The following is a 15,061-nucleotide window of genomic DNA, read 5'->3' on the forward strand; positions in this document are numbered from 1 at the left end:
GCAAATAACGAGTAAAATAATACTTAATTAAACAAACTTATCTACATTAGTAAAACCAGATAAAATAATTTGCCGATTTTTTAACACGCGCATTCGTAAAACCTACTTTATTATACAGTATAACGGACACCCCTTCGCCCGAATTACTCCATCAACCCCAGGTTTTTTTGAGTTTTGGCCTTTTTTTCTCATACTCACCGTGGATTTGGCCAGGTGATGGGGGACAGGACCCGACATATCCGGATAGATCGCCTACGAAAACTTTCCGGGTCGATCCACGTCCCTGTGTGTTAGGCAATTCGGCCTTTACCCCTGGCTTAAAATAGGCTGTTTCATTTAATTTTACGGATTTTTGCTGCAATTTCATAAACTTAATTATATTTGTAATTCTGTATTCTTAAAATGCTGCGATGTGGATTTATGTATATTGTTATTATACCAAAAACTGAAATTGATATTCGTTTCACCGCTTCGCTCCTGAATATATATGGAAAAAAACTCAGAAATGTTTAATACATTGACTGCAAACTTTTTTTATTCACTGTCATCGATACAATAGATGCTTCACAATAAAAGGTCATCTGACACATGAATTACAAAAATGACTACAAAACAAAGTATAAGACCAACATGGAATAGATTTTTTTTTTTTTTTTCTCTTTTTCAATAGGCAATCGACAGTAGAGAATATTGATCTGGCCGTTTCAGAAAAATTCACTGATGGGTGTCTTTTTTTTTGTTTTTTTTTATTTAAAATGAAACATTCAAAGAGACAGGCTTATAAATTGTACATGGATAATAAATACACGAGATACTAAAACCCTGTTCTGATCTCGTAAGAGATTCGGCAGCCATCAGAACTCTCGAATGAAAAAAAGATATTTCATTAATAAATACTGAGCATTTAAAATACCTGTGGCAGGTTTGTACTTGGAGCTGTGAATTGCTTTTTTTTTTTTTCCTCTGGTAACATTTTTATTTTGATAATATTTTCTTTTTTAATACTTGCATTAATCCCAAATGGAATAGCTAACTTGTTTTTTTTTTTTTTTTTAATTTTTAAATTCATTAATTACTAAAAACAAAACAACATTTCACAAAAGGCACAGAACCAATTTGATCAATTTATAGCAAAAGATTGATCAATATTGCAATAGTTGTACAGTTACCATAAATATTTTGGGACATGGCTTGCATTCACAGACTATATGAAGTCCTATGTTTTGAATATGGTATGACCTGTGAAGATTAAAACAATTATCAAACAAATAACAATAAGAACGTCAATGTTATAAACATAACATCGCTTCATTTTTTTTATAACTTTCAATCCATCTTTGTATTAAATTTTCTCTTCTGTAAAAAGAACACAAAACTGACATTTAATCATTTATAAAAATGTCTTGCACGATCCTGAAATCTAATACACGAATAAGGAATAAGTTATTACAAGAAAAGTGTAAAAAAAATCATATTTTCATAAGAATTCACTTCTAATATAAATGACAAGATACATCTGCTAAAAGATATAAGAAAAAGTTCAATATGTAGACTGGGTGTAATAAAAAGTTGCTGGTACATCCAAACATTAACAAGCAGGAAGACTGTACACACTGTGAGAATAGGCAGATAAAGTGGCATCACTAAGAATCAACAGATACATCTGTGCTTCAAAAGCAGATAACTGAATGACAAATTGGATAATACTGAGATTTTAGGATAAGAAATAGCCAACAAACATGTCAGATGATCATCCATTGGTGATTTCAAATGATTAGCCATTCGATTTCGTGACCAGATATTACAGTAATTGTGAGGCTAAAACCATTCTCGGTCTGTCGATAACTAGTCTATTTACTGAGCACGAATCTTCGAAGTGCTGAGCGTTTTTTGCTTGACTGTTTCGTTTCTGTTGTCCGTTGTGGAGCTGTTTAATTGCTTGCTATATCTGTATTATTATTATTTATTATTATTATTATTAAACCTGCTGGAACTTATAACATAACAAACTTTGTGCTATTAATTGTTGTACAGTTTCTTCCACATATTTTTTGTAACAGTTTCTCAACAGAATATCACCTCAATATACATTATATAGATTTTCTTTTATATATTTTGTATATATACTTGTGACAAGATGTATATGGCTCATAATCCATCATAAAACTTTTTAACAGATACAATTTTAATAAGATGTGTAATTCAACATTTCTCTCAACACAACTCTTCAACTGAATCTAACTATTTAGGCTCTTTTTTTATTATTATTATTTTTTTTATTTAACTCCTCGTCACTCTACTACCTAGAGGCACTGTTGGTATTGTTTCCACGATCTGGCTGCAATATCCTTATGAGTTGAACTTTGTTAATGGAATGTTATTAATAGGGATACGATAGCTGCACTTCCTGCAGAAGACTTCGAATGCATTTTCTTAAATGCTTTTATATATATAGATATATACATTGTGTGTGTATATATATATAACTCTAGATAGAGTCTTTTATTGGCACCGGGTATGCTTGCAACCATGAATGGTCGACGAAAGTCTACTGGAGACAAACTCAACCGTGAGATTCCGACGATCCGATGCCCATATGTTGTCCACAATAGCAAAACGAGATTAAAGATGGAACTGCATATTTGGCATCAGACCCAGGAATCACCACCTTGGGCATCCACTTGATGATCGAGTAACAAAGGCTGGGAAGACATGTCAGGATGACGTTTCTTTTTATCTCGATTCACCTGGGCATAGAGGGGTTCGTGATGAGGCTACAAAACAAGATAAATTGAATTTATAATTAAGTATTTACAAAACAAGTAGAAGTAACATATAATTATTTAATAAGTATTTTTATTTTAAAACAGATTTTAAATAACTTAAATAAATTTACACGAATAAAACATATTAAACAAATACAATAAAACAAATTTAAATAACTTTATTCAATATAAAATTAATTGGATTGCATATATAACAAAATTTACAATTATTACACATTGTTTAAATTAATTTGAATTTCTAATTAATAATAATGGAATTACCTACATTTTCATTTTTAATTTCATAAATGTTTGAACATTTATTTTATATTTCCAAACTTTTGGTAATCATATTTAATTTCTTAAGTAGATATGATCTATAATATTAATGAATTAAGAATAAGAAATAAATTCTTTTTAAATAATGATAATTTGTATGATTAGAGAGTAGTATTTAATCTAAAAACACTTCAAGTTTTTAATTTATACTGAGAAATAAAATTAAATTGATCATAATATACAGACCAGAGATGATGAACCCTGCAGAATTATAGATTACGAAAGTATGTTTTCTGTTCTTCGTCTATCTAAATATATTATTTTATACTAGTGGACAACTCACAGTATCCTTGGGATAAGGAATTGGGAGCATGAAATAATAATCATGCTTCCAACACCAACTATAAAAATGGATTACAAAATTTCTTTGTATACTACATTTAAGGTGGTAAATCGAATAGAACCCAAGTCCTTCTGGTTACTTTGACTCTCAATGAATATCTAAACTATTGCAGGACCACAAATGATTCATAGAATCTTAAAGCTGTCCATGAGCAAAGGTAGATGGAAGGTAGAAAAACTATTAAAAATCGATTGATGGACACTTAAAACATGTAGAAAATTCATATCAGAACTCTTTATTAGGACCTATATATACAGATGCATATATAGTTTGTGAATTCATGTCAGTGGACCAGATACTAAATTGTTGCAAAAACTTGTTCAATTACCTTCAACAAAATGTGGGAAATTTCAGAACTTTGGAACTCTAAATCTCTGGAATACACTGCCAGATCCATAAAAAAAGTAAGTTTATTGTTCATCTAAAGACCCACCTTTATGAATCAACATCTAAATCTTCAATTAAATCTATTGAAAAATCTAGGAGTTTAGCTAACAAAAACCTCCTTAGTATAATATATATATATAGATTATACTAAGGAGGTTTTTGATACTCGCAATTTTTACATTTTTGGATTCTCCATTAAAAAAAGTCAATAACTTGAAAATACCTTATATGAACATTCTGTATATTCAGCATAAAAATATACAGTATATATATATATATTTCTATGCTGAATATACAGAAAGTTGATATAAGGTATTTTCAAGTTATTGACTTTTTTTAATGGAAAATCCAAAAATGTAAAAATTGGGAATTTCGTTTGAAATTTGAAGTTGTTTCCGCTGTCCCACTCAGAAGAAAGTGTGAGGCTTTAGTTTTTCAACATTAAAAAAATGCTGTAAAACTAAAGACCCTTTCTCAACTGCTAAAAAGGCCCCTTGAATATACCAAACTTTTAATCTTAGCAATGCTTATTATTAAAAACATACTTTCTGGGTATGAAATACTGTATCATGTATACACTTAATTTAAGAAATCTGCAATATAATGTGACCTTTCAATTAAAACACCTCATATTATAAATAGTATTTTTCTGGTTTTGGATAAATTTAATTAAATTATTTTCCACATAAGCTGCATTAATTAATTAATTATTTAACTTTTATCTTGAAAAATGTAATGTTTTATAGAAATGTAAAGTAGGAAATATAAAATTTTCATACAAATAACAAAATTTTATAATTCCTTGAGAATCTTTCTCGTTGAATGAGAAAGTTATAAAAGTCGTATCTTGAGAGTCTAAATATCAGAGAAAATATTGATTTGAAATCAACTTAATTTATTCTATTATAATTTTATTTGGACAATTTTTCAAGTACATTTAAATTCAGGATTAATATAGGAAAGTGCATTTTGAAGTGTTTAGAATGTTTTCAGCAATCTGTTCATTAAGATTATAAGTTAAGATAAAGTAGAATGACATATTTTTAAAATAAAATGTTTTTGGGTGTCCGAATTAAACTATAAACTTATAAACTAGTTTCCTTCAGCTCACATGACTGAAAATACAGTGGTATCTCATACTTCAAATGTTTCAGAGTTCAAACAATCATTCTACATTTGAACTGTACACACAGTGAAAAATGTACTCGCTGTGTAAATGCCATCTGTTGTGCTCCTAAGTTGTTTCTCACTCTCTGTGAAAGCATCTCTTGCAATACACTCATGTGTTTGCAATACACTCATGTGTTTTCAATGCTTTTCTTGCTTTACTTTTTAGTGTGTTTGGTTATATATAAAAACTCCTATCTATTAACCATGGCATCCAAGAAGAGTGTAGAGGCAACAAAGTCTAAGAGGAAGGTTGTAGTATTGATGATTAAAGTGAAAAAGAAACTTATTACAAAGGAATATTTGAGTTTAAGTTATCATTGTGGTTAGACCTACATAATAAACTTGTAATATTGTAATGTTAATGAAATAAACACAAGTTGCGAGTGTTTTAATGTTATGTTATATTAGAACTAGTGGCTGGAATATCAAATACACTTGAAAATTGAACCTAAAAATAAGTAATAATAATTCTTCACACTTCTCTCAGTCTTGTACTTCATTACATGTACCTCATAGTTTGAGAATCAGTAATGATGATCCCTATTTTAGACAGAAAAATTTTTTGAACAGAAGATTAGCTCATGTAACCAGTAATGGTGCATGAAGTTAGTTCATGGTACAATGGCACCATACATATTGCAATAATATCAAATTATATTAATGCTAAATTTAATTAAGTATTGGATATTGTAAACAGAAAAGCAGCAAACAAAACTTGAATGAAGATTTGCTTGATCAGTATTATTAAAGAAGTATAATCATTGTCTCACTGTTTAGAATGCAATAACCCACAAGGTTTCTTGTGGGGCCACAGGGACAAATGTGCTGAAATATGTCAATGTTTTTTCCTCCAATATTAATACTAAATACAGTGCTATCCAAATTTTGCACCAGTTACAAAATCTGGTTAGTTCTCATAAGTGTCCAGTGTTCACATTAGCAGCAATAAGTAAAGATCAAAAGTACTTTATGACCATTAATGGTTTATTAATCTAATTTTCAAACATTTTGTTTTCTTATAATAGTGTTATGGAGAAGAGATTGGTTTGGTAATTTTTGTAGAGGAGATAGGTTAGATGGGACACTACACAAATAGTATGTCAAAAGAAGTTGACCATTGCTGATTTAGAATACTTACCAATTTAAAATTTTTACATTTCAGGAAAGTTATTGACATAGTTTTTTTCCGTATCAGATTTATTGACAGTAAAATAGATAAACTAATTAAACAAATTTCCATCCCCAGAGGAACAATTTGATACAATTTAAAAAATATTTCTGCAAAAACTACCTTCCAAGGTATATGCTTCACTAATATTTAGTCTTTAATTGATTATGCTTTACCCACTTGGGCTTCCTCTTCTACTCTTTTGAAAAATATATTTCAGAAAGTTTGGTATTTACCTTCTCCTATACAGGCTATTTCATCTGCCTTTTACTGATTCACTTGATGTTACTTGTATTTGCTTAAGACTTCCTTATCGTACTAAACAGATTTCTTATTTTTTATCAGCTATTTACGTAGAAATACTATAACAGTTTGTTTCCTTCTCACTGTATTATCCTAAGAATCATGTCTGTCTGAACCAGAAATAGTTCTTTTTTTTTTTTTTTATGTTCCATTTTCTCACCTAAATATTACTATCCATTCCTTCTTTTTCTGTTATTATAAATCTAACTGTAAAAGAATATTATGATAAAATACTGTAGGTATTATATATCTTTGTCTCAAATTATATATAATTTATGTTCTTGTGTTTTTTCATATTTTTAATGAGCTTTGTTATGTTGGAGCAGCAATTATTGTCCTTGTGATAATGCCTATATTAATAAATAAAGGATAATAAGTAAATATTAGTAAAAAGAAAATTAAAATATATAAAAGTAATTTAGCTTGTACCAGTACATGACTGAATATATTTTGACACGATCTATCTTTATATATTTTGGATGCTTTTAAAAAAAATTGAATTCTCATAGCTCATGCTATGTAATGTTATCACAATATGCTCTTATGAAATATATATCAATAATCAATACTAATGTGGTAAAGATAGCATAGTTTCTTAACTTTCACAATTTTATCATCAGTCTAGTAAAGTAAAAAAATAAGTATACACTTTTATCTGTAAAAGAATATTTACGTTTATGGTCATTAAAATTTATATTCGGAGAGAAATTTTTAATTATATAGTTCAAAGCTTATAATAACTTAAAAAAATATATGTTAAATGTTCAAACATTTTTAAGATTAATGATTAGCTATCTTAAATTGAATAATAATTTAAAATAATTTGTCAATTCTATTATTAATTTTAATTTATACAAGATTTTTCAAAAAATAATCCAAAGATGAAACAAATTTGATAATTAAATTTTCAGAATTATAAAGTCTAAAATATTTATGAATGACAATACTATTGATAAATACAGAATTTATTTATTGACATCATAAAATTTAATTCTTTCATCAAAAAATTAGCATGCATTATAATAAAATTTTCATTCCTAACATTGAAATATCTTGTATAATTCAACAAAAACTAGACTGTTATGGCAACATATTCATAAATGCAAAATTATCATCAACAAAAATTAAATTTGAATAAATAATAATTTATAAAGCATCAATTATTTGAAACATAGCTTCATTTTACAAATTTTGAATTAAAAAATTTCATTAATATTAATATATACTAATTTATTATAAACTACAAAAACATACAATTTTCCTGGAGAAAAAATAAACTGAAAACAGTCTAGGGTTTTCATATCTTTAATTTTGAATAATAAACTTACATGAACTTATCTATTTATAATCACGAGTCTATCCTATCAAAATATACAGAATAATTCATTTCTGTACTATTGACACCCACCCATCAGGCCATTTGTTGGACTACAGGCTAGAAACCCTGAGGTGGTGGCTAAAACCAGATAAAAATGAGAAGACAAGCATCAAGGAAAGAGAATGCAGAGAAAGAAGAATAAGCAAATAATGTAGATAAAACTAAGAATTAATATTCATCACATTCAAGTTACAAACATACTCTAAATTTTTATATAAAATTTTAATAAATTTAAATTTTAAATAAAATATTCTTAATCAAAAAAGTGCACTAGATCATTCAAGAATAAATTACTATATATTTAAAATATATTTTTATTAAAAAAGAAAATCTAAGTGTGTTAATGTGCATTCCAATATTGCAAAATCATTAATTTTTTTTATTAAAAATAAATAAATAAAATTTGTAGTAGTAAAAATGTATAAATATATACATTTACTTATATTTATACAGATGAAGGCAAATATAATTTTGTGACATCCTTGATAAAAAAAAATAAATAAATAAAAATGCAACTGTTGCAAACATTTAAAAGCAAAAGGCATGCATCTATAAAATAAAAATTAATCACTACTTTTAGCATTTATAAATACTTTATTCTCTCTAGCAATCAATCAAACATCAGTATTAAAAATAAAAATTTCTTGTAATTACTTTACCATAAAATTGACATCATAAGTCATATTAACTTTTCAAAAATCATGCAAGTTATTTAAATATATAAATCACAGAATTATGACTATACTTTGCTGTAAGAATACAGTATTTAGAATACTTTAAGTTTTGTATTTGTAATAATAAATTATAAATGAAAAAAAGGAAAATGATTTTAAAGTCTCCTAGGAAACTGTGTTATGATTGGATAATTGAACTGAACTGATGAAAATAGATGGCTTCTTCAATAATTATTATTACTACAAATAATTTTCAGTTAAAAATTATATATTTGGAAAATGTGATTCATTAAATAGTTAGTTGTAGAATTTTTAATACTTTAGAATTGAATATAAATATTAAAACTTCAAGTGCAAAAAATAGAATAATTATTAATGATTTTTAATGTATATCTAATGCATTTACATGTTTTTAAAATTTTATTCAAATATTTTCTCAACTTATGGCCAGACATTTCAGATCACAAAGAAAACATAAAATTCAGGAAATCTTATTAAGAATTAAATTATTATAGTAATGATAAACTATTATAATATCAAAAATATTAGTTTTTAATGCATTCAAAATAAGAAATTAATTTATTAACTGCTAGAGAGAATAAATCACAAAAATAAACTTAATTATGAAATATATACATTATAGCGTTTTGAGAGACATATTAAATTTTAGGGTAACAAATAATGCAAATTAAATAAATTGACAAAATAAATTATTCTGTAATCATTAATCAAAAACAGAAAATGAGAGATTCATAGCCACAACTTCAGGAATATTCAATTTAGCAATAATTCCACCCACTAAACGTTGAAATAAAAATAACAACACACACATTATTTATTCTTACCAAAACTACTTTGAAATATAAAAGTGACCCAAATTATATAAATGGGAAAAAGAGAACTGTATTTAATTATCTTAAATTTATATTTGCAATTTTGATATCTATTTACAAGCAAACTTTAAGAATATTTTAATAACTAGCAAAACAGAAAAGTAAAATTTGAAGCTTAAGTTTCTAATAACAGCAGAAATAATAAACATAAATGAGACAGAAGAGCATTCACTGATTTTTATTTTTTTACACAGCACTGTCATTTACATGCAGAAATTTTCAACATTCTATTTTTATAAACAATTAAATCATGCTTAACTTTTTACAACAAAGATGCCACAAAGTTGATAGTGCTGTTTCTAGTTTATTTATATCTTTATAATTTTTATATTATAAAATTAATGAAAATAAAATACTGTATTAGATAAGTTTAATTTAAAAGTTTATGAATCTATTTAAAGTAATCTAAAATATTTTAAGTATTTTTTTTTTTGAAATACTTACCAATGTGGGAGGAAAAATTGGAACACCACCTACAGGTGGTTTAATAGTTTGAGATTGCATTTGAGGTTGTGATTGTGGCTGTGGTTGTGGTTGTGGTTGCGGTGGCTGTAGTTGTGGTTGTGTTTGAGACTGTGGTGGTTCTGGCATGTGAGCGAGATCATTCATAGCAAGTTCTTCAGACTATAATAAGTCAAAAGTAAATTTTTAAGTAGAAATGATAAAATTAAAATCTTACTCAGAACTAAAACTAAAGTTTAATTTATGTTTCAGAAATATGTTAACATTCCAAAACTTTATTTTGACATTTGAAAAACATTAAATTAAATTAGATATATTTGTGTACTTAGTTATTTTATTAAACTAGCATTTTTTTTTGTATTTCTAAAATATATTTTAAGTTAAAATTTGTTTTGACTAAACAGTTAATTAAATAAATAAAATTAAACAAAATATACTTATTTTATTTTCTGTTTCTTCTATCAGAAAAATTATGAGAGAAGACTATAATTTTGCTAACAGAATATAATAATCATTCATTTCCTTAATTCTATTAACAATATTTGTGATTTATAAATTAATAATAATATTAAGATCAATAATACTGTAAAGTAAAATTATATTATTTTTATAATTTACAGAAACTATAAGTGATTTCAGATGTGGAGAGCAATGTGTCAGATGCACGTAGATAGACAATGTAATTGTGTTATTTATTAATTAAATTTGATTTTAATATTTTTCCAACATGAATTCAGTAGATTTGAAAGAAAGTTTAGCAAGACTATCTGAATTAGTATTTGAAATGTAGTAATAATATGCTCTAAAGCTGAATATGTTAAAACTATATATATATAATAATTTATTTCTAAAATATATTTATTTTAGAAANGTTTTTGCTGACAAACTTTGTAGAAAATATTAAATTTTATTATTATATCCAAACAACAGAAGCTTTAAATAAAATAATTTTTTAAATATTCTAATACTGTGTGTAAATATTACATTATTAACGAAAAATAATCTGATGTCAATGTTATCAGAATTAAATTTATTGCTAGTGTTTACTCATTAACTAACTAATGAAGCAAACATACCTCAAAACTCCACTAGCATTTCTAAATACAGTTGACCAATAAATTTCTTGTGTTTTGATTTGATCTGAAGGATCTCTGTTACGATCCCACCCGGTATGTTTTTATTAATTCCTTACAGTTAGTTTTTATTTTGATTACATTGTATATTAAAATGTAATCAAAATAAAATCTAATGCATTATTTCCACACAAAATTTAGAAAAATATAATATAATATTTACAGCATTTTTCATTTTGTTAAGTGAATTTACTAGAACATCAATATTTCATCAATAAACTAACATATAAAATAAATAAATAATCATATTTTTGCACTGGAAATATATGTTTGCTTTTTCCTTGAATCTGTGTTTTTACATTAGCTTATCAGGATGATAAAATGAACAAAAAATAGCTGGAAGATCACTGACACAATAACTAGTGCTATCGATAAACTTTAAAATGTTTTCAGTTAAGTTAGTTAATTCTCATTAAAATATTACACAATGCACTTATTATAACTAAATTTAATAATATATTTAGTTATACTTACACGACTGTATGGAACTTGTCCTGAAAAATATTTTAAAAAAAATTGAATGCAAAGTTTAGAAATAGTAATGTATTTAAATATAATAATATGATAAAGGGAGGACATAAAACTAATAAAACAAACAAACTATTTCTTAAATCAATTAAAAGTTTTAATAATACACTGATAATTTATTCAATAACTATGAGCATTTTATTCAAGACAAAACTGTGGTCTTTTCCAACAAATTGCTGGATGATGACGATGATCAAGGAAGTGGCAATAGCATTTAGCATTAACTGTCTATCCCTGTAATACACAATGAAGCAAGAGGAGCCTTGAAAGTCATGTGGTATTAACATGTGACATGGAGATGAATGGTGGTATCATTCATTCAGTTGACATTTCAACTCTGGTTCATAGTACTTGGCCATCTAGTTTCCACTTGTCATTTCTATACATCATTCGGAGTTGAGTCACCCATCTTGCAGCAATTTTAAGTATTTCCAGCTTTTTTGTCAAGATGTAGTAAATACTGGAAGCTGCAATGCCTACTTCAGCACTCTGATCATTGTTGGACAGTGTTGCCACCTTTTCAAAATTGCTGACCAGGATAGAGTAAGCAATTTTGAAAAGGTAGCTGACCAGGACAGAGTAAGCAATTTTGAAAAGGTAGCAACACTGTCTCAAACAGGTCTTAACCATTTTTGAAATTCATTTGGTGTCAACCAATCTTTATTAAATTTACAAGTTTGCTTCCTCTTTTTTTGGGTTTTCAATTTCTTGAGTTGTCATATTAAATAATTAAAATAAAAATTATAAACTTATAAACTGAAACCCTGCCACATTCACTTTACAATAGGTTTGTTCCAATACAAGTCCCTGACCAGTCTGAATCTGAAATCATACGAGACATGTGCAATGTCATTTTACAGCCAAGAATTGAACAATATGCATGCCAGTTTTAAACCACCAGTTAGGGACTTGTGTTGGAACAAACCTAATATTTGCCAGAGACATTTGCAAGTTAGAATTTTAAAATACCTTTTCTGTTACTCTTAGCCTAAGGATAAGTTTGGATGGGAGTGTGAAGTTAGTCTTTAACTGTTAAAATAAAATACTCGCAAATATTTTTATAAATTTATTTTCTTTCATCATAATTTCACAATTTCTATGAAAACTGGACAAATTAATAATTAATCTGGACCATGAATTTAAAAACAGGCTTGTCTGGTGAAACTGGCCTGGTGGCAACACTATTGTTGGACTTGTCGAGAAATTTCTCCAATAACCTCAAAACACCTTCCATATGCTATTTGACTGTTGCAGTAATTGGATACATAATCTCAGTATTCTCCTGTCCAAAGTGAACATCTTTGATACAATAAGCAACAGCATAATATGACAGTGTGGCATGGCATTGCCATATGCAAACTTTTGTGACACTTCCACAGATTTCAACCATGTGCAACTTGAATTATTATTAAACCCTGTTCTTGGCAAGTGCATTGCTTAGGGCAGTAAAATAAATGCTTAAATGTTTGACATGCTCCTATTTCTCACTACAAATGTAAGTGAAAAAAGTGCACCAATATATACATGAACAGTCAGAACAAATATTTGGTGGGTTTTTAACAATTTGTGTTATGGCCAATTGCCAGTATAAAAAAATAGTCTTTATACATTATGTTTAACTATACAATGGTTTCATCAATTTTTAACACAATTTTATTTTCAATATTTCACTATAATTAAACTTAAAAGTCCATTATGATATATAATATATATATATATACCTAATATCAGTAAAATATTTGTTTTAAATATTTTTTTTTGAGTGATAAACAAAAGCTAGTTTTTGATTAATTTAAATTAAATTCATCATTTGTTGTACATATTTGATATTGCATCAGTCATAACATAAATAAATCTAACTCATTAATTTTTTGTTTCATGTTATATAAAAAACTATAAAACTCAATGAAGAATTATGGCTGTGGTGGTGATAACTTTTCCTGAATTGAAATGCAAGAAATCAATTAAAGAAATTAATTTGATCTATACATTATATATTACTAATAGAAGACAGAAATACCAGGAAGTATGAATAATCATACTTATAGTAAAAATTGTTTTGAAAGTGGAAAATTAAATAAATAAAAAGCAAAATAATTAATACACAAATGATAGTTCTAATAGATTTTCTTTTATACTAGTTTAACTGCAAAATTAGTCTTAAAGAAAAAGTTATCAATAACAGTTTACGAGTTGATGTAATTTATTTATTTATTTTTTACCAATATCATTATGATAACCTGAATGAACAAGGTTGTTTTGAAATTTATAAAATAAAATAAAAATGTTTAAGCATTATGTTTTAGAATCATGATCAGCAAATCTCCAGAAATTATATAATGTTTTATACCAGGGCTGTGGAGTCGTGTAAAAATCTATCGACTCCGACTTTTCCTTACCATCCGACTTCGACACCGTTTCATATACATAACAAGTTGGTAAGTAAAAAGGAGTCAGAGTCGGCGGATTTTTTGACGACTCCGACTCCGGCTAAAACATCAAAACTCCACGACTCTGCAGCCCTTTTATACATAAATTCATTAAATATTGAAAGAATATGCATTAATTTAATAATACTAAAATTCTTTTTATTACACAGATAATAAATTAATGGCATCCAAATAATTACAGTAGAGTCTCTATAGTCCACCACATCAAGTAATCCAACACTCTGCAGGATAGTGCACATGAAATTTTTGGGTAACCATTTGTCTTTGTGACAGAGAGAGACTGATGCACATGTATACTGTCAGTCACTAGCTGTTTGTTGCACATGTGATCAGCAAAACAGTCACAACTGTGATTAATAAGATAAACTAACCTGTGAACTAAGTGTGTTTTTTACTATATAGTACATAAATACATATACATTTGTAAAATCCAGTAATTCAATACCATCTAGTCTAAAATATATCAGATTACAGAGACTCTACTGTACTTAAATCTAGTAGTAAAACTTCACTGAACATAAAAAAAATAACACTTTCTTATTTAATCAAAACAGTCTCTGATCTTATCTTTAATTATGCAAAATATAGTTAATATATGTTTTATAATATGCAGTTATATTGCTCAGAGATGAAAGTTTAACTGAATTAAATTTAGAAAAATTCTCTTTTTTTTTTGTAAATATCAAGAGACTGTAATAAACTAATTTTTGGGTTTCAAATATAAGATCTTATGCTGTATCTTTGCATTTAAAATTAATAATAAATAGTTAAATATTCCTATTATGAGAATCTGAAGAATTATACATCAAATTTTATTAACGATGCAAGGAAATTTATAATAGGAACATTTGTGTTATGCAAATTTTTACACTTTTTTTGCATTTACATTTGCTTGAAATGTGATAAGGATATATTGTATATCATATATTATACTGTATATTACTCTATATTATATATTTATATAGATATGAATAGTCTTCACAATTATTTTAGTAAAAACAAATTAAACAACATATGAAAGAATTTCAGAAGTAATATATACAGACAAAATTTTACTAGATAATTTCT

At 26.7% G+C, this 15,061-nt stretch overlaps 1 protein-coding gene across 6 annotated transcripts in view; it reads right to left on the reverse strand.

The window, feature by feature from the left end:
- Nucleotides 1-513: 513 nt before the first annotated feature.
- LOC111629643 (catenin delta-2-like) overlaps nucleotides 514-15,061 on the reverse strand; it is a 65,903-nt gene continuing 51,355 nt past the window's right edge. For 4 of the 6 annotated variants that reach the window (XM_023373525.1, XM_023373526.1, XM_023373524.1 and 1 more), the window contains 3 exons: nucleotides 11,490-11,509; nucleotides 9,865-10,044; nucleotides 514-2,774 (listed from right to left, as the gene is read on the reverse strand). In XM_023373525.1, coding sequence (XP_023229293.1) covers nucleotides 2,649-2,774; nucleotides 9,865-10,044; nucleotides 11,490-11,509 — 326 coding nt within the window. In that variant the 3' untranslated portion in view covers nucleotides 514-2,648. Of the gene's footprint in view, nucleotides 2,775-7,803; nucleotides 7,932-9,864; nucleotides 10,045-11,489; nucleotides 11,510-15,061 lie in introns of all 6 variants that reach the window. The other 2 variants (XR_002757383.1, XM_023373527.1) reach the window with 2 other exon arrangements.

Source organism: Centruroides sculpturatus, unplaced genomic scaffold (genome assembly GCF_000671375.1).
Source record: "Centruroides sculpturatus isolate CEXI.00-Female unplaced genomic scaffold, Cexi_2.0 scaffold640, whole genome shotgun sequence".
NCBI lineage: Eukaryota > Metazoa > Arthropoda > Arachnida > Scorpiones > Buthidae > Centruroides > Centruroides sculpturatus.